Genomic DNA, 24,674 nt, shown 5'->3' on the forward strand with positions numbered 1-24,674 from the left:
GACGGGTAACTAGTGTGTCAGAGAGTTGCCATAATTTCCTTAAACCCGCATGCGGGTTTAAAGAGTATTCGGATATTCTCATATGCACCTATGCATATCGAACCAACCGGATATCTTATCCGTATCCCATTTTTTTAAATAAAAATCTTATAAATTTGAAAAATAAAATCAAATTTAGATGTATTAGGGTTTTAAAAATATTATATAAGTGATAAAAATTTTATAAATTGTAAAAATAAAATCAAATTTAAATAATTAAATGTTATATTTGCATAAGAAATAATACAATAATCATAATAATGATAATACAATAATATTGGAGTAATAAAACTGCCATTAATTTAAATATTTAGTTATAATGCCCAAAGAACCTAATTACCAATTTTTTCTTCTCGCGCTCAAATATAACATTAACCCGCATGCGAGCTAACCTTGAAATAGAAAAAACACAGAATCCTGCTTGCGGGTTTCAACGTTATTATGCAGGCGGGATTTAAACCTGCTTGCTTGTGAACATGTACCACATTGCTTTGAATTTTTGTGACAAGAGGAAAGCTTTGTCTGATGAATGTATTTGTGAAATGACCTGAGTGGTGGTAGATGGGTTAATTGGGTCGGTTGCGTTACCCAATTGTTTATATCCATAAGTAAAATTTTATGATTCCCATACCCATCCCCTCACTTTTTCTTATTTATTTCTGATTTTTATTAGTTTTCATTAATTCACTAATATAACTTGTACACCTACCTTAAGGGCATTTATGGGAACAAAATTTCCTCTCTTTCCTGAAAAAACTTTTTTATGTTTACTTTAGTGGTCATGGGCTGATTTTGTTACAAAATCAGAAACCTCAAGGGAGGTTAGTGTAATTGTGGAAACCTCAGGGGAGGTCAGTGAAATTGTCAGAAACCTCAGGGGAGGTTTCTGAAATTATCCCTAAATTCATTATATGTGAAATGCCAATAAATTGGAGATCAAGATGTTACGTTCGGCAGCACATCGTAATCATGCATGCATTTGGCTGGTCATCACTTCGGCTGTGTCCTACTACTAGTTCAAAGTCTAGTCCTACTATTTACGATTACACTTCAGCAATTGGTAAACTTGTTTTTCCAAACCAAGAAAAGAAAAAAAAAACAAGACAAATGCACATATTTATGGATAACTCCATCCTAAAGTCATGGGATGAATTTTTAAGCAATTTCAACATCTGCCTTTCATACCTCTGGCTAAATCTAATGTTTCCATGAAACCACATGACACAATCACTAAGGAGTTAGGTTTCAAGTACAACTCCCGCCACTCCTAATCGATTGCCGCCAAAGCATCAAACAAAACAAACTCCTACTATGACTATATCGAACCCAACTAAACCCTTAGCTTAATATAGTAATAGTTGAACCAGATCACCATTCGGCTACATCGAAGTCCATTCCCACCAATGGGTCACGTCCATATGAGCTTGAGGATCCATGCCATTCCTGGAATGTCCATCGTGAAGTGCCCCCAAGTCAGTTTTGCTGTTGTAAAAAAAATTAAAATCATTTGGTACAATTGGGTACTTATCAACACATACTTGAGTACTACAAAGACTACTGCTTTCCTGTTTTCTGATGATCCCCACGCTGCTGCTGGGTGCGGTGCCCCATCCATTCTTGAAAAAAAAAAGATTTAAATCAATAATGAGTGCAACCTATGTTACATGACAAGGGTTAGAGTTATACATTATTTTGGTTAGGCCATCCAGCAGTCATCATCGTCAATCTGTGTGCTTGCTGTTCGCACCTATGTGAGCTAAGATTCAGCGCCTCTTCAGATCTAAATTGTGACCCATGATTACCATCTTCATCGCTGTTAAGTCCTGCTTGAAGAAAAGGCTCTGTTGGGTGCAAGACTGCCGGCTGCCTTGGCATCTTGCATGACCTCCTATTGTGTCCATCCCTTGCCCTGATTCATGCAATTCCAAATAACTGTTACATTTGGGTTAGATGAAACTTCATAAGTAACGCAATACTATAAAAAATCCCTAAAAATCATCAAGCATCCATAACAACTTATACCCCTCATACTTCAATCATCTCAGTCATGGCAATAGATATAACCTGCAGTTGCCGCACATCCTATGCTCCTGCTGTCTGCGTTTTCCCTTTGCTACTGCACCTCTTGCCTGCCTATCAGAAGGTGGGTCAAGGACTCCAAATTTTTTTGACACAGTGGGAGTCATCGATTGAATGGGAAGTTTTTCAGCTCTCAATTGCACTTCTTTCACGTGGACTGTCTCAGTTGTAATCATATCCTCTACGCGTCGGAATCCCTCCAATGTTTTTGCCGCATGAAAGCACAAGTTATTGCATCCAGAAATAAGTTTCGCGTACCTGGCCATCTCAGTCAACCTTATGCTACCATTTGAAGTATCATCCTCTAACATCAAACACTCCTTCGCCTTACGGGTCCATCTCTTTAATATACAATTTTCTGGAATCTTATCCAAGTGTTCAAACAGCATTATTCGAAACATATGACAACATGGTAGGCCCTGGGTTTCCATTTTCAAGCATGAGCATCTCATCTCCCCGGTAAACCTGTTGTATTGAACTCTATACTCAATCTTCAAGTAAGAGTGTTCAAGAAAATGGATACATTGGACCCCATCGTCAATCCCATTATACCTACAGTACATGCCTTGCATTTTCATTTCTTCCCTAACCATTAAAAATGTCTTTCTCGTGTATAATTCAGCTGCATGCCTCTCAAGGGAGTGCATTTTCGTTGCTGGAAGTAAATCTGTGTGCTCTGTTTCACTTCTATTTCTACTCTCCTCATGTCTCAGCCACGCAATGGAAATTTCGAATGATCGAATGTGCTCATACAATTTCAATTTTGGTGTCAAATACATCTTCAATACATGGTTCATTTTTTCACACCTTTGGGTGCTCCGCATCCCAGCAAAGAAACTGCCCCGCAGGTATGCCATTGCCCACAATTCTTTTCTTCGATGCATTTTCTGAACCCAAGCATTGGAGGTCAAGTCGAATTTTTTCACCATCTCTATCCATTTCAACTCGAACTGGTCAGGCGTGCAATTCATGAACATGCATCCTTTAAATGCATCAAGAAATGCCTTGTCCTTAACGTTTGTGTTAGCATTACACTCCAAGTGCCAACTACACAACCTATGTCGGGCGTTAGGCAGCAACTTTTGAATTGCCTTTCTCATTGATTTATCCCCATCAGTTACAACGGAGCATGGTTTCTTGTCATTCATACCCTCTAAAAATGTCGTTATAGCCCATTCATAGGCATCGTCTCCCTCTCCAACCAGTAAAGCACATCCAAAAATGCACGTCGAATAGTGATTGTTCACTCCACAGAAAACCACAAGTGGAAAGTCGTATCCATTTGTATTATACGTGCTATCAAAAACTAACACATCGCCAAAGCACCGGTAGTCATCACGACTACGTGAATCAGCCCAGAATAGCCTAATCAACCGATCTTCGTCATTCAACTGATATTTGAAATAAAAATTCAGGTCACCGTCATTCTTACCTGCCATGTATGCAAGTGCAGCTTCAGCATCACCTCCGGCAATCTCCTCCATCCGCTTGCTATGTAGCTTATTGTAAAGGTCTTTAGGCGTAAATCCTATGTTCCCATACCCACCAGCTTGCAATGCAAACAGCTTAACTATTTGACTTGCACCCACACCAATCCTTCTCAGTGTGTGGGCCTGGGCATAAGCACCATCAGAGACACGACGATGGGATCTCATGAAAGCGACACTCTCAGGGCTTGCAAGTCTATGCGTATGCTCACTTATGAATCCTGACACGACATATTTCTTTATTTTCAAATCATACCTGATCTTTAAACATGCTTTGCAGTTTACCCGAGTCATAGCCTTTGGCTCTCTCTGTCGATCCTGCCGCTCAATATGCTTGTCATCTCTCTTGCCCTCACGGTTGCACAACCAGGCCCTGTATCTTACATAGCCGTCTGGATGTTTTTTCTTGTAACCCCTTCTAATCCCAAACCCGATCGCTTTGCCGTAGTTCAAATAGAAACACTCTGCATCTTTGACAGTTTCAAACTGCATTGTCATCACATCATAGTGGCTCATGTTATGAACAACCTCATACACTTCTTCATCGTTCCCTTCTTTATTGGGTTCTTCTTCCACATCATCTTCTGCCTCTATTCTACTTGGGTTTACATACTCACAATCATCTGATTCCTCGTCCATCTCCTCGTCAAGCTCAACAAGATGCCTTCTGCCAATCTCATCTTCCCAACTTTCCATTCTATTCCTAAACAATTACAATTACAGTGTCATAATTTCGCACCATTTATTCAATAATCTCATTCGTTAAGCTACAAGACAACTCAAACATATATACATAACGTCTGAATTTTTTGTTTTAATCAAAAGTAAAACTAACTGCAACACAAAAAAAGGAATGAAGTACTTTTATAACTTTTACACCTCTTTGCTCTCCGATGTTGGTATTTTACGAATTACCCTTGACTTCAAATGGCAGCCGCCCAAACAATGCCTTTAAAACCCGCCATCATACCACTCATAAGTCTGTTTCCTATGTCTGTATCTTTGTCCATATGTTTTCATTATCCTCACCTGCCATTCACACTAAGTATTGCATTGACTAGCCCATCCTTTGTTGTCCAAAATTTACCCACTCACTTTCTATCTCAATTGCCTTTACCTATTCAACTGATATTTTTTCCTTCTCTTTCATTTATTGCCCTTTTTCACCATTTAAATCATAACATACAATTTTTCCCCTTTATTCGCATGTTCATAACTCCTCTCCACATATGTACCACTACATTAAATTTCTGTCTAATTTAGTTTATGCCCCATTTATTTTCCTCTTCATTATGCAATGAATTTCATTTACATCCCACATTGATTGGCTACACTAATGATTTCTACACACATGCCAACTATAAACAGATGGCCTGCAATTTCCCCCTAATAAAACTGTTTCCCATATCCCGATTTTACTACAAATACGAATTTTTGACACTAACGCTTATTACCCATCTAACATTCCATAGTTATTATACTCCGATCTTGACCGTCATATACAATCATTTTCGCCACGATTGACCTATGCCAATCTCCTTACAATTTCCTATTACAATATCATATTACCTTGCACGCCGTCGACACCAGTGCTAATTCCGTTTCCCACTCTATCTTCTTCGAATCCGTTCTGGACTTAATTCTCCACAGCTCCCCGCCAAGCTGCTAAGCTATTTCTTCCCCTTTTCGCAGCGGCAAAGGTACAGTTTAAGACTTGGAGCCTGGAGATGCATTCAGTTTTTAAATGACTTACTGACAAACATGGCCCGCTACTGTGCATTTTTTATTTCCCGCTAGACGCAAACCTTGCACAAATGTCCCTACCCATTGTCCTCCAAAGCAATTTGTTCGAGTCCAACGGTATTTGTACTTTAGTTTGCAAAACAGTCCTTCGTGCTGATTCATTTGAATTATTTAAATTATCTGTTGCCACCTCAACAGACCACTAAGCATTCACGGGTCCCATGGATGACACCTTCCTCACTCTCTAACCGGAAAGAAACCGATACTATTGTACTTCAAAGACACAGCATCGTCTGGCCCTCCCCATTAATGCTTATGCGGTGGCCAATTCTACACCACATCCTTCCAAACCCTTGCTTTACTCTTCCTGGAGACAGCCGTACACTCTCCACTATATAACCATCCATATATAGCCTATTTTGCATTACATCACTTCATGTGACATTTTTCTCACTTTGTCCCTAAAACTATTAGTCTAACATCAATGTTTTATAATGCCCAAGTCAAATAATCTGTGAATATATTAATATCCTTAACATAATTATGAACAAACCAACATAGCCTTATATTAATTAATTTTATTGTCGGTAACATATTCTAGTACTTACAAATTAATATAAAAGTCAAGAGAAGGCATTATATACCATGAGGATAAAGATTTTTTCTTCTAATGATTAAAAAAATTTGTACAAATTTAATCAAATATCATCTTTTTTTCCCAAAAATCCTCTTTTTTTTTTATAATTTTAAAAGGAACCAACAATTTCATATATGGATGCTAATCCTAAATGAATTCTTCTCCCATCCGAACAACAGATTTGGAATTGCAAATGAATTCCTTATGAATTCTATACATTAACTAAACAAAGGAATTCATAGATTTTGGAATTACAATTCTATTCAATTCCAATTCTTTGGAACTAAACACTGCCTAATAAGTGTATTTTTCTTTATTCTTCTTTCCCCATAATTAGATCTTTTCTCTCTTTAATACATTAAATGGAATTGGCTATCCCTTCCACATTACTCTTAGTCTAATATGGTATTATTTGACCTTTTATACATGTATTATCTTTTTTCCTATTTTTTGGATTTTGCTTCACTTGTTTTTTTTACTATACATGGGGGTTTTGATTAATTCAAATTTTAGTACGTACCCCCTATTATTTTGTTTGTGGGGGTGAAATACACATTTTTTGTAGTTTGAGAGGGTGCAAACTATTAAACTATAACTAGGTTAAAATACAATTGATAATAATTATAAAGTATAAAAGGGAATTTTTAAAAATTTGAGGGAAGCAATTGCCAATCCTCAAATGTATGTACCTCCGTCCCTATATCCATTCATCTCACTTCTAGCACAAATGAAAGATTTGGAAACATGCATGACAAGTTTGTATAGATGTGCATGTATTGTATATCACACATGTAATTATATCATTTGTCGAATAATTGATTGCTCGATAACGTCCCCAACTTGAAATTGAAAGCATTTAAACTTGAAGCCTAGAGAAATTCTTTGTTATGATTAGTGCATATTGTAATTCTTTGAAACATAGAATTGAAAAAAGAAAGGAAAAAAATAGCAACACGGAATTGAAACCAAGAGAAAGACACTTGAAAACTAACGAAATTGAAAAGGAATTCAGTTCAAATGACGGTCTTGCCTAATAAATTTATCTTTTTATCGTCTAAGAATTCATTACCCTCAAATTTTTTTAAAATATTTTTAATAATGTAAGTGAGACGGTTTGAATTCAGGAGCTCTCAGTTACATTTCTTCCTCCCGAATCACTCAACTCATCCCCTCAAAAGTTTTTTATGCTATTTACAAGACAGAGATAAGTTATTTAATAACAAATACTTTCTAGATAAACTTCCACTATCAAACAAACATTACAGAGAAGTACTTACAAATCTTATTACTAACTAAACAAATGATCATTACAACATAAACATGGGCATGCCTCTCGATGGAAAGTACTTCATAAAGGAAACAATAAAATCAAAATATATATCCTACCTTCACAAATTCACAAGTATTTCATTTGCGAAAGTAAAAACTACACATGTATAGAACAAGCATAAATGATCAGTTAGTATAGTTGATAATATCATACATCCATTCGATGAAGTTGTCATCCTTCAATGCTGCATCAACGCCAATGAGCTTAACGTGTAAACTATGCATTCCCAAATATCTACTTACTGAATAATAGATGACAACATTGATCTAACGCTTTCATTCATATTAATGATTTCCATAGTGATTTATAAAACAATAATAAGTGTGAGTATCATTAACTTTTAATCCTATTGCTCACCCCGATACCCATTTAGTATTTACTCAATTTTCTCTTAGTTTGTTTTTAGGGTTACTTCCAATTGGCACTTTTCAATTATGTTCCAATTTTTGCTTTAACTCCTAAACTTCAAAGTGAGACAATTTAGTCTCTAAAATATGAAATTTGTCCCATTTAAGTAAAATGTGTCCTGATTAGTCCCAAAAATATAGTCATTTATGCTTTGATCCCTAAAGTAGACAAGGTTTTATAGTTAATTAGGACAAATTTTACACTTTATAGTTAATTAGGACAAATTTTGACCCCTAAAGCGTTCCATTTTGAAGTTTAAAGATCAAAGTGAAAATCTGGATACAATTGAAGGGCGTCAGGCCCAAATAACCCCTCTTTTTATTTTATTTTATTTTTTATTTTTGTGTGAGAATTTTAATTACCTTTTAATTGAGATAATTTCAGAAATCTCTGTTAAGGTTTCTAACAATTTCACTTAGTACCCCTGAATTTTGAAAAAATCACTTGCCTCCCATACTTTTGACTTTTTGTAACGTTATCAACCAATTTTAATGTGTATGTATGTGTGTGTATGTACGTACATGCATGCATGCATACATACATCCATATACAAATACATATATATATAATTAAAAACTTCATTTTTGGATAGAGGAGATGTTTTCATTCCAAAAGTACCCTTTGTTATCGTACTTTTTTAAATTAAAAGTATATTAAGAAAAACTAGAAACCAATAGACAAATTGTGTGAATGTGAAATTTGAGTACGGTATAAAATAACAGTAGGCACTTTAAGGTATAAATAATTTATTTTTAAGAGTATACTTATGGTCTTTTCAAGCCAAAAAAAATATTATTAATATACTCTAAAGTGTTTGCAGTCAACTTGAGGCATTTCCAAAGTGTTAGAATTTCTCAAAATAGAAAAAAATATTTAAAATTATGTTTACAAACTCATTTGAGATGTTTTCAACGATCAAAAGAAATTATTCTTTTGCTTAAAGGTGTTTGTGAATTTCTAAATTTTATGTCTATTGTGCTGACTGATGACATGAAAACTATTAGAGGGTCTTTCAATCCTGTTACCTTGTAATTCTTCACTACAAAACCATATCTTTAACAGTTTAAGGGATTAACTAATAAATTTGTTATGAAAATAAAAATGTGCACAAGAAAAGGACAACATTGGAATGAAAACATAGTCTATCAAAAATAAGGTTTTTTTTATTAGTACATTTTAAAATGATTTTGTAGTGTTACAAATAATTAAAAATAGGAGATGCAAGTGATATTTTTTTTTTAAGTTTAAGGACACTAATTGACGTTGTCACAAATCTTAGGGGAGATATCTGAAATTATCCCTTTACCATTCAAGCAAGTCTTCCCGATTAAATTTGGATGACATGATTTTAGAAACCTTCCTTGAGGTTTCTAACAATTTCACTTAGTTTTTAGGATTTTAAAAAATACATATACCTCCCTTATTCATTTAAAATAACAATACTAGCCTTAATATTCTAACAAAATGCCCTTGTTTGCCATGCTCGTACAAGGGATGGGTTTTATAATTTTTTTCATTTCCTTCTTATTCATTTTCTTTATATTTCATCAGAAAATCCAAAGAATATCAATGTTGTCCCCAACCTCTATCTTAATCAAAGATTAAACGAGTAACACTTTTTTTTTTATCACTTTTAATATCATCCAATTTTTTTAGCTCTTTTTTTTGTGGTATCAAAATAAAAAATAAATTAACAATAACTTAAAAATAAATGGTCCAAAATCACTACCAAACTATGGTAGTTTTAATATTAAACTAGTCCATAAATCTGGAAAAAATCAAGATAATACTTTTTTCTCTATTTTAAAAAGAATCTATATCTTCAATAAAGCACTATGAAAAGTAACTTATTATAGTGATATATTTATTATTATAGTTGATTACCAAACAACATATATTGATGTGAAAAATTTGACATTCATTCCTTTTATAATTGTGCCAAATTACTTTATTCATTTTCATTAGTCGCCTTAAGCTTGTGTTTACCTACACATGCAATAATTTTTTGAAATGACGAGATTATACCATATGCTAGCAAGGCTTGCATTGCAGCCAGATCAATTTTTATTATTTATTGGTGCTTTCTTACTTTTGTGTACATGTAAAATAAGATAACCACACCTGAAAAAAAAAGATAAGATAAGCACACTTTACACATCATTAAATGTACTTGCCTAGTACAAAATCATTTGTATTGTATGTTTAAAAATAATAGATTACAAATTAATAACTCTATCCAATTTCAATAATCTTGAGATTTGGTCAATTTATAGTATTAAAATAAAGGTTTTTCTGATGGGTACCCATAATTCACCTAAAATTCATCTAACACACCATGTATATATTACTATTAACAATTATTACCTTTCCTTACATTTACATGCTTTTCTTATTCAATTTTTCCTACTCACTCTTGTATTCATTTACTTTTTTAGATTAATTTTATATTTCTAAAATTATGACACTTGAAATATGTCTTAACAAGCACTCAATGGACACGCTTAAAATAACTTGTTACATTTGTTAACTCGTACATTTGTCAATTTATATTTTGTTAGCTTGTACATTTGTTCATGTACTCCGTAGCTTTGTTTTATTCAATTTCAGCGACCCTAGCCGTAATTGATTCTATCAATATGTTGGGCCCTTTTTTTTTTTTTTTTAATCTAGTGATCACCTGAGATGCGGCTGGGAACGCATGTACAAAGTGTGGCCAGGTTCTTTTCCCTCCTTCGGAATTCGACCCTCGTGTCAGGTCTAGTTTCGAAATGCATTTCCGAACGGCCTTATTTGAGCAATTTTTTTTTTTTTAAAAATACCCTTATTCTAAGGAATTGGTCCTGTTCCTAAGGAAACTCACATTTTAGTTGTTTGGCTTGGATTTATTGTAAAGTTGGTCTCGAAAAATAAAAGCATTTTCAAAATCAGGTAAACATGTTCTTTGGTCAAGGCATAATTTTCACTAGTTATCAAGACACACTCGATGCGTGTGTAACTAATGGCAAAAATTTAACACCAATATGTGTTAAATAATTTAGATGAGTTAACATCAATATTTGGGAGAAAAAGTTGAATGATTGGAAAAGAATGGAGACTATTAGAAGATGGTTTGGGAAGTGAGAAGACAGTTGGTAAGGGAGTATGTGAGAATTGGAGGGAGGTAACTTTGATTGAGTGATAATAAAGATAAAAATTAATGGATAATAAAGATAAAGATAAATTTGAAAATAGACAAAGTTAACTACCCTCTGTTTTTGGAGTGTTTTTCAAAAATTAGTTTTTCAAATACAATAAAAATTTTTAAAAAGTACTCTAAAAGATAATCTAAAAATTAGTTTAAATTTTTTTTAAAATTTAAAAAATATCTCAAAATATATTTTAAAAACTCTTCTACTCTTAAATATCCCAAAATATTTTCTAAAAATATTCCAAAATATACTCAAAAAACTCTGCTACAACAAAGTTTTTCAAAAACACCCCCAAAAACAGCTAATCCAAACGTAGTATGGTTTTATCATTGTAAAGATGTCATTTTGCATCACCATGTCCGTTTCTAGACTCGTTATGGACTTGTGGTGGCAGTCTGGTGTTTCTATGGGGAATATTAGCCAAAGTAGCTAGAGAATTAGAAAGCTGTCATTCAAATACTGAGAATTCTCTAACAACCAAAAAAAGAGATTTCTTTTCTTGATTTGAACTCTGCAACTAGGGCATCATCAGAAAGATCTTCGAAGGTTGGGATACAACCTCAACTGAATAAGGATTGAGAGCAAAAATCACACAATGGAGCTAAAATAATGAAATAAAAAAAATTTAAAAGAAGAGCTTACCGAATTAATCTAGATTTCTTCATCAATTCATCCATTAGTTTCAAAATTAATCCAACTTTCTTCATCAACTCGTCCATGAGTTTCAAAATTAATCCAACTTCAAAATTTTCGCTCAAATTAGAGTTGGAATAACAGTCAAAATTAATAAATTGACTCAGAGGAGGCTCGGAAGATTGGTTTCATGGGTGGAGACTTGGATAAGAACGGAAGAAGAAGAAGGTGCACCGATTTTGATAGAACACGGCATCATCTTTGATGGAACAATACTTCAAGTGCTATTGCTGCTTCTTGCCATCGCTGTTAATTGTAAAAACATCCAATGTCAATCTGTTAAAAGATTAAGTAATTACCTGTTTGATGAGAAACAGAGAGATAGATTAAGAAAATAGGGACGAGCAGAGGCAAAGTCAAAAGTTTTGGATGAGAAATTTGGGGCATAGGGTATTGTAAATAAATGTATTTCAAAAGATTCTTGGCCCATGTTGTAAACCAGAGGAAGTTATCGTGGATAAAGATTTGATCCTTTCAAAGTTTTATCTGCACCACGTATCTCTAAACTTTAGCATGTGCACTCCAAAGGATAAAACTTTATCTATAATTTTTCATCTGATAGGTTACACAACAACTGTTCTATTGGTTCCTAAAAATTTGCATCACATGGATAAAACCCATGATTCTTTCAACAGCCAACAACCCAACTTTTGATAAGTTTTATCCCTTTGAATGTTATTTTTCCTAGGCCTATAAATACTAGGCATTCTTTCTCTTCAGGTACATCACCCGACTTCCCAAAAGTCGTTCTCTTTTTTCTCTTGCTTTTGGCTCATCATTTTACTTCTCCTACTCTCTACTGGATATAGTGCAACTTGTTGTTCTTGTTCCTTCTTAAAACAAAGAAGAAGGCTTATTTAATCTTAAAAAAATATTTCAATACTCCTAAAATAGTTTCTTAAGATAATGCTATTAAGCACGACTCAAATTTCATTTTATTACCTTTAGTTAACATTGTTTTGGCTATTTTTCCTACAATCTAAGAAATTATGGCCTCTAGTAATATTAACACCTCACAACCTGCATCCGCATCAGTTGCAGTCACACTACCTTTGACTAAACCTTTTTCAGACGTCTCCAAAATTGAAGTTTTTGCCAATGAAAACTTCAAAAGATGGCAAGAACGTGTGCACTCTCTATTCGATATTCATGGAGTGGCTTATGCATTAACAAAAGCACAACCAACTGCAACTATGGATGTCAAGACATAAAATCCTGACAATAAATAAGTAAGGTATGTTGAGATAATATTTTACAAACACTTTCAAATGAACTGTTTGACGTGTACTGCAGCTGCAAGGAAGTTAATACAATTTGGAAATTTTTGATAACAAAATTTACCGTCGAAGACGCCAGCAAACAAAAATTCGTCGTAGGAAAGTACAACCAATGGCAGATGACAGAAGACAAAGAAATGAAAGTACAAATCATGGAGTACCAAATGCTATTCGAGAATTTGAAAAATGAAGACATAAATTTGCCCGAAAAATTTGCTGCTCGCATGCTAATTGAAAAGTTGCTCGAATCGTGGCCTATCTACAAAAATAACCCGAAGCACAAGAAGAAAAATTACACCATTAATGAGCTCGTAAAACATATTCTGATTGAAGATTCTAACAGGAAGGAGTTAAGGACTGTCAAAACTATGGAGATGTCTCTTAAAACTAACCTAGTACAAATCAACAATAAAAGGTACACTAATAAACTCCATAATTACAAGTCCAATAATCCCAACTTTAAGAAGAAGAAAGGCAATTGCTATGTTTGTGAAAAATCAGGACACCATGCTACTCAATGCAGATATAAAAAGAAAGGTGACAAAACAAATGCTAGTCCCCCTAAGGTTAATTTAATTGAAAGAAATGATATAATTGCTGCAATCATCTCTCAAGTTAACATTGTAACCAATGTGAAAGAGTAGGTAGTAGACTCTGGGACTACTCAGTACATATGTACATATCAAGAAGCATTTTTCTCTTATACGTTAATAGGGAATGATGAAGAGGTGATCTATCTTGAAAACTTACGAACTGTTAAAGTTCTGAATAAGGGCAAAGTGCTCTTGAAACTCACTTTAAAAAAAATTTTGGCCCTCAATGATGTGCTGCATATGCCAAATATTCGGGCAAATTTGGTTTCTATAGCATTGCTAGGAAAAGTTGGGATGAAAGTGTCATTTGAATCTAACAAGATTGTAATGACCAAAAATAATATATATGTGGATAAGGGCTACTGTAATCAGGGACTCTTTGTACTTAATATTTCAAATGTGGTCAATGAAAATACACCTTCTCCTGCATATATTATTAATTTAATTTTTTTATGGCATGCTAGATTAGAACATGTTAATGTTAGCTACATAAAGAAAATGCAAGCACTTGAGTTACTTTCTAGTGTTAATAATAATGACATGAAAAAATGTGAAATATGTGCATAAACTAAAATAACAAAGAAAAGTTATATAACTTTCCAAAGAAAAATTGAATTATTAAATTTAATTCACATAAATTTAGGTGATTTAAAACAAACTATGACTAGAGGAGGAAAAATGTATTATGTTACTTTTAAAGTTGATTATTCTAGATATACTAAACTTTATTTACTTAAAAATAAAGATAATACTCATAATATATTTTTATCTTATAAGTCTAAGGTAGAAAATCAACTTAATAAGAAAATAAAAGGCATTAGGTCAGATAGAGGATGTGAATATTTATTTTTAGATAAATTTTGTGAATATGAAGGCATAATATATGAAATAACACCTCCGTACTCACCAGAATCTAATTGAGTAGTTGAAAGGAAAATAGGACACTAAAGAAAATAATGAATTCTATGTTAGTTAGTTTTCATACTCCTGATAATTTATGGGAAAAAACTATATTATCTGTATGTCACCTACAAAATAGAATTTCACATAAAAATATTGACAAAACACGTTATGAGTTATGAAAAAATTATAAATCAAATTTAAAATATTTAAAAATGTATGGGTGTCTTGTTAAAGTATTATTACCTGAATCTAAGAAAAGAAAATTAGGTTCTAAAACTTCTGATTGTATATTTATTGGATATGCTGAACATAATACTGCAAATAAGTTTCTTGTTTTAAGAAGTGATGTGCTTGATTGTAATACAATTATTGAGACAAAGATACTGAATTTTTTGAATATATTTTTTCACTGTCCAATAAAGTTTCTCATGCACCTGTAGAAATAAATAAAGAAATAATCTCTAATAAAGAATTGAGAAGGAGTGAAAGGCCGAGAAAAGAATTTTTCTATAGAAATGATTTTCAAATCTTTTTTGTTGACAATGATCCTTTAACTTATTTTGATACTATTTCTTCTCTTGATTGCAAGTTTTGGAAAGAAAAATTTAAATCTGAAATCGATTCTATTTTGAAAAATAAAATATGAATTTTAGTAGATTTACCCCTTGGTGCAAAACTTATTGGTTGCAAATGAATTTTTAAAAGAAAATATAATTATGATGATTCTATAGAAAAACAAAACTCGTTTTGTAGCAAAAGGATTTTCTCAAAAATAAAATATTGAATATTTTGACACATTTGCACCAGTAACAAGAATTTCTTCTATTCATATTTTATTTGCATTAATTTCTATTCATAAACTTGTTGTTCATCAAATAGATATTAAAACAACTTTTTAAAATGTTGATTTAGAAGAAAAAATTTATATATTTCAACATGAAGAATGTGTTGTATCTGGATAAGAAAATAAAGTGTGTAAATTAATGAAATCTCTTTATGACCTAAAACAAACTCCTAAAAAGTGGCATGGGAAATTTGATCAAGTATTGATCAAAGACGGATTCCCGTCTGTAGAAGTGGATAAATGTGTATATAATGAAGTTGTGAATAATCAATATGTGATAATTAGCTTATATATGGATGACATGCTTATATTTGGTATAAGTATAGATATTGTTAATAGTACTAAATATTTCTTATCTTTTAATTTTGATATGAAAGATTTGGATGAAACCAAAATGATATTGGGTATTAAAATCATAAGAAAAGTTGATGGTATAATGTTGTTACAAGAAAATTATTCAGAAAAACTTCTTAGGAAGTTTGAAAATTATGATGTGACACTTGTAAGTATTTCTTATGATGCTAAAACTCAATTAAAGAAAAATAATGGTGACCCAATTGTTTAGTGTAAATATGCTCAGATTATTGGGAGTCTGATGCATTTGATGAATTTCACAAGACCTGATATAACTTATGCTGTGCGTAGATTGAGTAGATATACTCACAATCCTAATAGTGAGTATTGGTTTGCATTAGTCAGACTAATAAAATATTTGAGAGGTATCATGAATTAGATATCTTATATTGTGGATTTCCCATTGTATTATAAGAGTACGATGATGCTAATTGGATTTCGGATTCAAATGAGATCAAATCCACTAGTAGTTATGTATTCACCCTTAGTGGTGGTGTAGTAGTATGAAAGTCATCCAGACAAATAATTATTGTTAAGTCAACTATGAAATCAGAATTTGTAACTCTAGAGTTGATTGGTTTTGAGGCCGATTGGTTAAGAAAATTCTTAGCCAATATTCTTCCAACTAAGGATCTGTTGCCTCCTGTGTCCATACACTGTGATTGTCTAGCGGCAATTGTTATTGTTAAAAATAAATCATAGAATTGCAAAAGTCGACACATGAAATTAAAACATGATATCGTAAAGCAGCTGCTTAGAGATAAAATTATTTTAATTAATTTTGTGAAGTCAGAGTTAAATTTGGCCGATCTTTTGACTAAACCTATAGAAAGGAAATTAATTCTTCAAATTACAAGAAAAATGGGACTAAGGCCAACAAGTTGTCAATAAAGACAGTAACCCAACTTATGTGATTGGTGATCCCATGAAGTAGGTTCATATGGGTAATAAGTCAATATTGACCGTAAAACACTTCATATTTAAGTCCTTTCGGAGATAAGTGTTTTGATTGCTAGTAATCGTGAGGGTGAGTTTAAAACTTTTAATGAATTCATATCCCTTTAAAAAGGTGTATTTAAAGCAGTATACACTTGATAAATTCACCTATATGAGAGTAGAACTCTCATGAATAACCAAGCAGGTGCACAGCCTAAAAACGCAAAATCACATTAACAGTAAGTTATGGGTTGCCATATGATTGATAAAATCTCTGTCATACATCAAGAGTTATTAGTTTATAAAAATTCATATTTCACCAATAATTCTGTAGGTCATGTTTTGTTAATCTAAATTTGGTTCGTAGTCCAAAAACCATCAAACTAATTACATATCACCCAAATAAATCCAGCAGATTATTTTCTTATTTTTTTTATCTAAAATCTTTTGAAATAGAACAGAGATTGTTGTAAATAAATGTATTTCTAAAAATTCTTGGCCCCTGTTGTAAACCAAAGGAAGTTATCTTGGATAAAGATTTGATCCTTTTAAAGTTTTATTTGCACAACGTATATCTAAACTTTAGCATGTGCACTCTAAAGGATAAAACTTTATCTACAATTTTTTATCTGATAGCTTACACAATAGTGATTTTGTTGGTTTCTAAACATTTGCATCACATGGTTAAAATCCATGATTCTCTCAACAGCCAACAAATGTAACTTTTGATAAGTTTTATTCCTTTGAACATTACTTTTCTTAGGCCTATAAATACCAGGCATTGTTGTTTCTCTAGGTACATCACCTGACTTTTCAAAAGTCATTCTCTCTTTATCTTGGTCTCTTCTCATTATTTTACTTCTCCTATTCTCTGTTGGATATAGTGCAACTTGCTGTTTTTGTTCCTTCTTGAAACAAGGAAGAAGGTTTGTTTAGTACTCTTGAAATAATTTCTTAGTACAGTGCTATTAAGCATGATTCAATCTTCATTTTATTACCTTTAGTTAATATTATTCTGGCTATCTTTCCTACATAGGGTTCTCGTACTGAAGAAGGAAAGAGGGAAAATTTTTAGAAAAATTGAGAGGGGAGAAGAAGAGGAAGGACTGAGAAAATGGAAAGATTACTCACTATGAATTTGATTAAGCATTTATTTGTTTAATACTTGGGTACCTCACAACCATGACAGCGGTGGAATTTAATTGTACCATTAGTTTGCCACAAAAGGCCAAATACGGGATCAGTATTTCAATAGAATCAAAATAATACCATTTTATTGCGGAAAATTAGGTATGTGCCACATCGAAAGTGTTGCAAATCACCAATTCTGTTGTCGTGATTAAAATTATCAGAGTAAGAAGAACTAATCAAAATTTGTAATCATGAAAGGTAATCACACGCTCGATATTCAGTTCGTTTATATCCCTAATTTAAATCCTACAACATATTTTTGGATATTTTGTGCCCTTCTTCCCATTAACCATTGTTATCATAGCTTTCCATCAAGTGCCAAAGACAAAAATCTTTTAATAGGGAGTACCTCGACGTGTCGTTCTGCTATTGCTTAACTTCACTTTACTACAAATGTGGTACATTTTTTGTGTGCCACGTTGCAGAAGAATCCTAGAAAACCTTTAAAAGATCAAAGTTTATTTTTGATTTATGAAAATTTTACACTAAATTACACACGTGTCCAAACCAAGCAGAAGTGAATAAAAGGTATCTGAAGCTAGGGTTTAGCGGCAGCGTGTGAGAATACTGGAGGAAGGCGACCTAGCGACTAAAGGTGAGAGCTTGGCAAAATTTGTTTCCGTTCCATATCCTCAAACCATCTTTTTTTTTTCAGTATGCAGATAATAATATGTATATTCTTGTGAAGTTTCCATGGCTACCGTTCTCTCGCTCGGGTTGGTCATAATGGTCACTGGGTCTTCCTGATGATCTGTTACTATCTTTCTTTTTTTGTTTGTGTTTTTTGGTAGGGAAAAAATCCGAATCTTTCTACAGCAGATTTCTCAGTAAAATATCAGAATGAAGGAGGTACGTCGTCCCACGTCCCACTCTCCTTAGTCCTTATAGACCATTGTCGTTTCTAAGGTTTGGTCATCGTTTATTTTGGGTTTTCAATGGAGAAACAGGAATGAATACTTCTTGGACCTTGTTTTTTTCTTTCTTGATAACCCAGAAGAGATTTGAAACCCTTAGATGTTAAAAGCAACGAAGTTGATAAGAGATAGAAAAGATAATAGTAGTACTGTGGCCAAAAAGTCATCTTTAATCATAACCTTTAGAGCTTTTAAATAGGCAAAACGCACAACTGAAATCCCTAAAGATCAGGTCCCATATCTGGCACCTTCTCCATAACCCCACTACTCCTAAAGACTAGACCATTAAGCCACTAAATCTGCTGACTAGATCATAACTGAAAGACTCCAACGTACAGTAAATTCCTAAACTCTAGGCCACTAAATGATTGACTCCATTTGAAAAACAAGTTAAACAATAACATAAGTAAAAGTTTCAACAATCCCTCCCTTAAACTGATGTTTACTAACATTAGTTTACAACCTTGACTGAACCTAGGTTGCAGAGACCTAGTAATCCTCTGAGTTTCACAAACGATTCTCTCTTGAGCGCCTTGGTGAATATATCAGCAACTTGGTCATCACTCTTACAATGCATCAAATCAACAGTTCCATCTTTGCAAAGATCTCTCAAAAAATAAAACTTCACATCAATGTGCTTGCTTTTTCCGTATAGCACTGGATTCTTTGATAACTTGATTGTAGAGTTGTTATCATATAGTATTATAGTAGCTCCACATTGCTTGAACTGCAACTCCTCAAGTATTCTTCTCAGCCATATGGCTTGGCAAGCACAAGCCATAGCTGCAACAAATTCAGCTTCTGTACTGGATAAGTTGACAATTGGTTGCTTCTTTGATGACCAGGAGATTGCACCTGTTCCAAGCATAAAAACATAGCCAGAAGTGCTCCTTCCATCATTTTGATCTCTTGCATAATCACTATCAGTATAACCCACTAAGTTAGATTTTTCACCCTTCTTGTAATATATCCCTAGGTTTCGAGTTCCTTGCAAATAACGAAGGATTCTCTTGGCGGCTAACAAATGCAACTCCGTGGGACTTTCCATATATCTGCTGATTAAACTCACAGAGTACATTATATCTGGCCTTGTTGCTGTAAGATACATTAAACTGCCTACAATTTGCTTGTAGAGTGTGCTATCAACCTTCTTTCCATCATGATCTTTGTGTAGCTTCACGCCACATTCAATTGGAGTACTTACGGAATTGCAATCCTTCATCTGAAATCAGTTCAAAATTTCTCCAACATATTTCGTTTGAGATAGAAAAATTCCATCATCTGATTGCATTACTTCTATGCCAAGAAAATAATGCATCCAACCAAGATCAGTCATTTCAAATTCATTCATCATGGACTTCTTGAATTCACCAAACATGGTATCACAATTTCCAGTAAATATAAGGTCATCAACATACAGGCAAACGATGAGAAGCTTCCTCCCATCTTCAATCTTAACAAACATTGTATGCTCATAAGGACATTTTATAAAACCAACTTTAAGAAAGTAAGTCTCAATTCGACTATACCAAGCCCTCGGAGCTTGCTTTAATCCATAAAGAACCTTTTTCAGTCTGAACACTTTATTCTCATTCCCAACTTTAATATAGCCAGGGGGTTGCTCAATAAATACCTGCTCCTCCAAATACCCATGCAAGAATGCTGATTTGACATCTAGCTGGAAAATAGGCCAAGAATTTTGCGCTGCTAATGCAACCACCAATCTGATCGTGTCATGTCTTGCAACTGGAGAAAATACTTCTGTATAATCAACCCCGTACTGCTGCTTGTATCCTTTTGCCACCAGGCGTGCTTTCTACTTGTCAACACCGCCGTTTTTGTTTAGCTTTGTCTTGGAGACCTATTTGACACCAATGGTTTTGTGCCCCTTAGGAAGATCACACAACTCCCAAGTGTCATTCTTCTCAATTGAATTGATTTCATCATCCATTGCCTTTTGCCATTTTTCTTCTTTGACGGCACTCTCAAAAGTTGTAGGATCACAATCTGCGAACAAAGCAAAATGAGTAATTGGATTACTTAACCCAGTTACCTCATAATCTTCCATCCAAGCAGGCCTTCTTCTAACTTGACCAACTGACTGGGCTCCTTTTTCATTTACTTCAGCAACTGGTTGTGAAATTCCAGTGGCTGTTTGAGTTGTATCTGAAGAGTTTTGTGGCATGACAAGTGCTGGAACTTGCTCCTGTTTAGCATCATCATCATAAAGGACTTGTTTAGGCTGCTGTCCATCCCAATCCCAGGTGCTCTCTTCTTCAAAAACAACATCCCTGCTGGTCACAATCTTCTTCGTCAGTGGGTTGAATAACTTATAGGCTTTGGAGGATTCACTTACACCAAGAAAGATGCATTTCTCAGCTTTGTCATCAAGTTTTTTCCTTTTCACATCCGAGATGTGGGCATAAGCGAGGCAACCAAAGATTCTAAAGTGATCTACAGCTGGTCTTCTTCCACTCCAAGCCTCTTCAGGAGTCTTGTTTTGAACAGCAAAAGTTGGACTCTGTTTAAAACATGAATACTCTAGTTTACAGCCTCCGGCCAAAAGGTCTTTGGAACTCTTCCTCTTGTTAACAGAGTTCTCACCATATCAAGAATTGTTCTGTTCTTCCGCTTCGATACACCATTTTGTTGTGGTGTATATACAGCTGTAAGTTCTCTTCGAATGCCATGTTGCATGCAAAAATCTTCAAATTCTTTTGAGCAATACTCGCCACCCCGATTTGTTCGAAGAGACTTAATAGTCTTGTCTGCTTCATTTTCCACAAGAGCTTTGAACCTTTTAAACATAGTAAGAGCTTCTGATTTTCCTGTAAAAAATAAACCCACGTTTCCTTGAAAAATCATCAATGAAGGTAATTAAGTATCTTTTACCTCCATTAGACAATGGGTTTATTAGGCCACAAATATCTGAATGCACCAGCTCTAACACATCCTTTGCTCTCCAAGACTTTCCTTTGGGAAACTGAGAACGATGTTGTTTGCTGACAACACAGTCTTCACAAACTAGGGAGGGAACAATAATTTCCGGAAGCCCTATCACCATGGTTTTCCGAAAATGCCACAACCATGAGGGGTCCTTTACTTCAGCCATCAAACAAGATTGAATGCTTTCAATTTTCATTGGAAATAATTTGTTAGAACTCATCTGGACAGTCGCAATAGGATTTCTTCTATCAGGATCATAAATTTCACAAGTGCCTTTCTTAATTGTAATGACATACCCCTTTTCTTGCAACTGACCAGCACTCAACAAATTACTTTTCAGATCAGGAACATACAACACATTAGAAATAGTTTTCACAAGGCCATTCTTAGTATGTATCTTAACATCACCTTTTCCCATCACTTTCACAGTAGAGAAGTCACCAAAACTGACAGTAGAGTGAAAACTTTTATTTAGATTCGAAAAAGAAGACTTATTTCCACTCATGTGATTGCTGCAGCCTGTATCGACATACCAAATATTCGACTCAATCTTTTTTTCTTCATGGACAGCCATCAACAAAGTTTCTGGTTCATTCGTTTCTTCCGCAAAATTTGAGTTTTCCTCTCTTTCTTTATAATTTGGCAGCTCATTGACACATTCAGAAACATAATGACCATATTTGTGACATCTAAAGCACTCTACTTTAGATTTGTCATGATCTCGATTTCCCCTTCCTCTTCCTCGGCCTCTGCCTCTTCCTCTTGAGTTGTTGGAGCGAGTGTTGGTAGAAGCTTTTAAAGCTTGTTCCTCTGCTGTCCAGCTTCGATTCATCTTCTGTTCATGGACTAACAAGGAGCTCTGCAATTCATCAAGAGAAAGGTCATCTATGTCGTTTGACTCTTCAATTGAGCAAACAACATATTTAAATTCTCACGTCATAGAACGCGGAATTTTTTCTACTATGTTAACATCTTTAATCTCTTTTCCATAGCATCTCATTTTATTTGCAATTTCCATCGTCCTTCCAATAAAGCTTGTAACAGATTCTGCATCCTTCATCTGCAAAACTTCAAAATCCCTCCTCAAGGCTTGAAGCTGCGCGCGTTTCACTCTAGAAGAGCCTTGATATTTTTTCTTCATTGAATCCCAAATATCCTTGGATGTATTTTTGCAAAGAATAGTCTCCAAGATGGGACGATCAATAGCCTGGAAGAGATAGTTCTTCGCTTTCAAGTCTTTGACCTTTCTAGCTTCAATGTCTGTTTGCTGAGCATCTGTCACGATTGCACCTGCTGGTGGTTTTTGAATTCCGGATTCAACCACTGACCACTATTCTTTGGACCGTAAAAAATTTTCCATGAGCATGCTCCAGTGGTCATAGTGACTATCAAAGCGAGAGATGGCGGCTTGCATAAAATTTGAATCATTGGCCATTTGGATAGGGTAGTGGGGAGGAGTAGATAATTTCAGGTGTTTCACTCTCAGGTCTCAGGAATCTTGTATCTCTGATACTATCGATAAGAGATAGAAAAGATAACAGTAGTACCGTGGCCAAAAAGTCATCTTTAATCATAACCTTTAGAGCCTTTAAATAGGCAAAACGCACAACTGAAATCCCTAAAGATCAGGTCCCATATCTGGCACCTTCTCCATAACCCCACTACTCCTAAAGACTAGACCATTAAGCCACTAAATCTGCTGACTAGATCATAACTGAAAGACTCTAACGTACAGCAAATTCCTAAACTCTGGGCCACTAAATGATTGACTCCATTTGAAAAACAAGTTAAACAATAACATAAGTAAAAGTTTCAACAGAAGTTCAAAAAGATCCGTTCTCTACACCTCTGTATGTAGCCCCTCTGTCATCAATTTTTTGTGTGGAGCCAAGGAGTCAGAGATTCCTCTGACTATCTCCGGTCACGTCTCCGGAAAATAAAAATGAAATACTAGTGAGAATTTTACAAGTGCGTGTTGAGGGCCCACATGTTGCGAGTTCGTGTGTGCTGCCAGCAAAGGACGATGGCCATAACGGGCGGTGGCATATATTGCTGGAAATGATAAAGAGCAGAACTTGTTGCTGGTAAAGAAAAAAAAATTAAAAAAATGCAAAATTGGATTTTAGCCCCAAAAGTTTTTATTTTTTATTTTTTAAAATAAATGGCCTAACTATTTTTGGTGCTTTGTACATTTTCTTCATACTATGTAATTCTTTGCCAAAGAACGGATTTCAATTACCTTGTAATTCGAACCTGTTGATTCAAAATCCTATTTGAATTCCTCCCTCGAGTCCAAAATCAGGACCACAGACTGAATATATTTAGTGATTTTCATTGTGCATGTGTTCGTAATACTTGAAGTTATATGCTCCTACAAGTGGTTTTCTAATCACCAGATGCTAGTTTGACATTTGTTCCGCATGTATTAGAGATACATGCAACTTCAAATGTATCTGGGGAAGATTAATGTTCATGTGCTTAATTGGTCAGTTTAACTCTTTTCTGAATGAGCTACTTTTTTCCTAGTGTATGGATTGTGATGTTCTTCTTTGTTTGTATTTTCTTTCAGCCCAAGCATAGAATGCTTATCCTTTTTCTCTTTTTTACTCTTTGTTTTTGAAAAAACAAATGAATAACCAAAAACAGCCCATCCACATCTACCGTGAAGAACCCAGCTTTGATGATGAACAAGAAGAAGATTATATCCTCAATGGTTTTCCTTTACGGCGTGAAGTACTTGATTTTGTTCTCAATCGCGACAAGAAAGACCATTTTGTCGCTTTTATGAATGACACTGATAACAAAGACACCGAATATGACGAAGTAGATGTGATTGATTGGGTAGCCCAAATGCCTTGTTGGGCTGTGGATAACATGTTTTCTTATGATGCTGTCAATTGTGTAACTGCTGTGCTCAATGGAGAAACCAAGGATATTATTTTTACCAATGATGCTGTTCCGTGCAAGGATGGTATACTTCTCCCTGGATTGCATAAAGCAGCACTGTTTCATGCACCTAAGATTGCCCAATTATTTCTCAAAAATGGAGCTGATCCAAACCTCAGAGTTGATGTTAATCATATGAGGAGCGTGTTGCCACTCCATGTTACCC

At 34.3% G+C, this 24,674-nt stretch overlaps 1 protein-coding gene across 1 annotated transcript; it reads right to left on the reverse strand.

The window, feature by feature from the left end:
- Nucleotides 1-1,719: 1,719 nt before the first annotated feature.
- Nucleotides 1,720-4,301, reverse strand: LOC113729371 (protein FAR1-RELATED SEQUENCE 5-like). The gene is made up of 2 exons (XM_027253675.2): nt 2,104-4,301; nt 1,720-1,948 (listed from the first exon to the last, which is right to left on the reverse strand). Exons 1-2 carry the CDS (start codon nt 4,299-4,301, stop codon nt 1,720-1,722), a joined length of 2,427 nt encoding a protein of 808 aa, XP_027109476.2.
- Nucleotides 4,302-24,674: the final 20,373 nt, after the last annotated feature.

Source organism: Coffea arabica, chromosome 2e (assembly GCF_036785885.1).
Source record: "Coffea arabica cultivar ET-39 chromosome 2e, Coffea Arabica ET-39 HiFi, whole genome shotgun sequence".
NCBI lineage: Eukaryota > Viridiplantae > Streptophyta > Magnoliopsida > Gentianales > Rubiaceae > Coffea > Coffea arabica.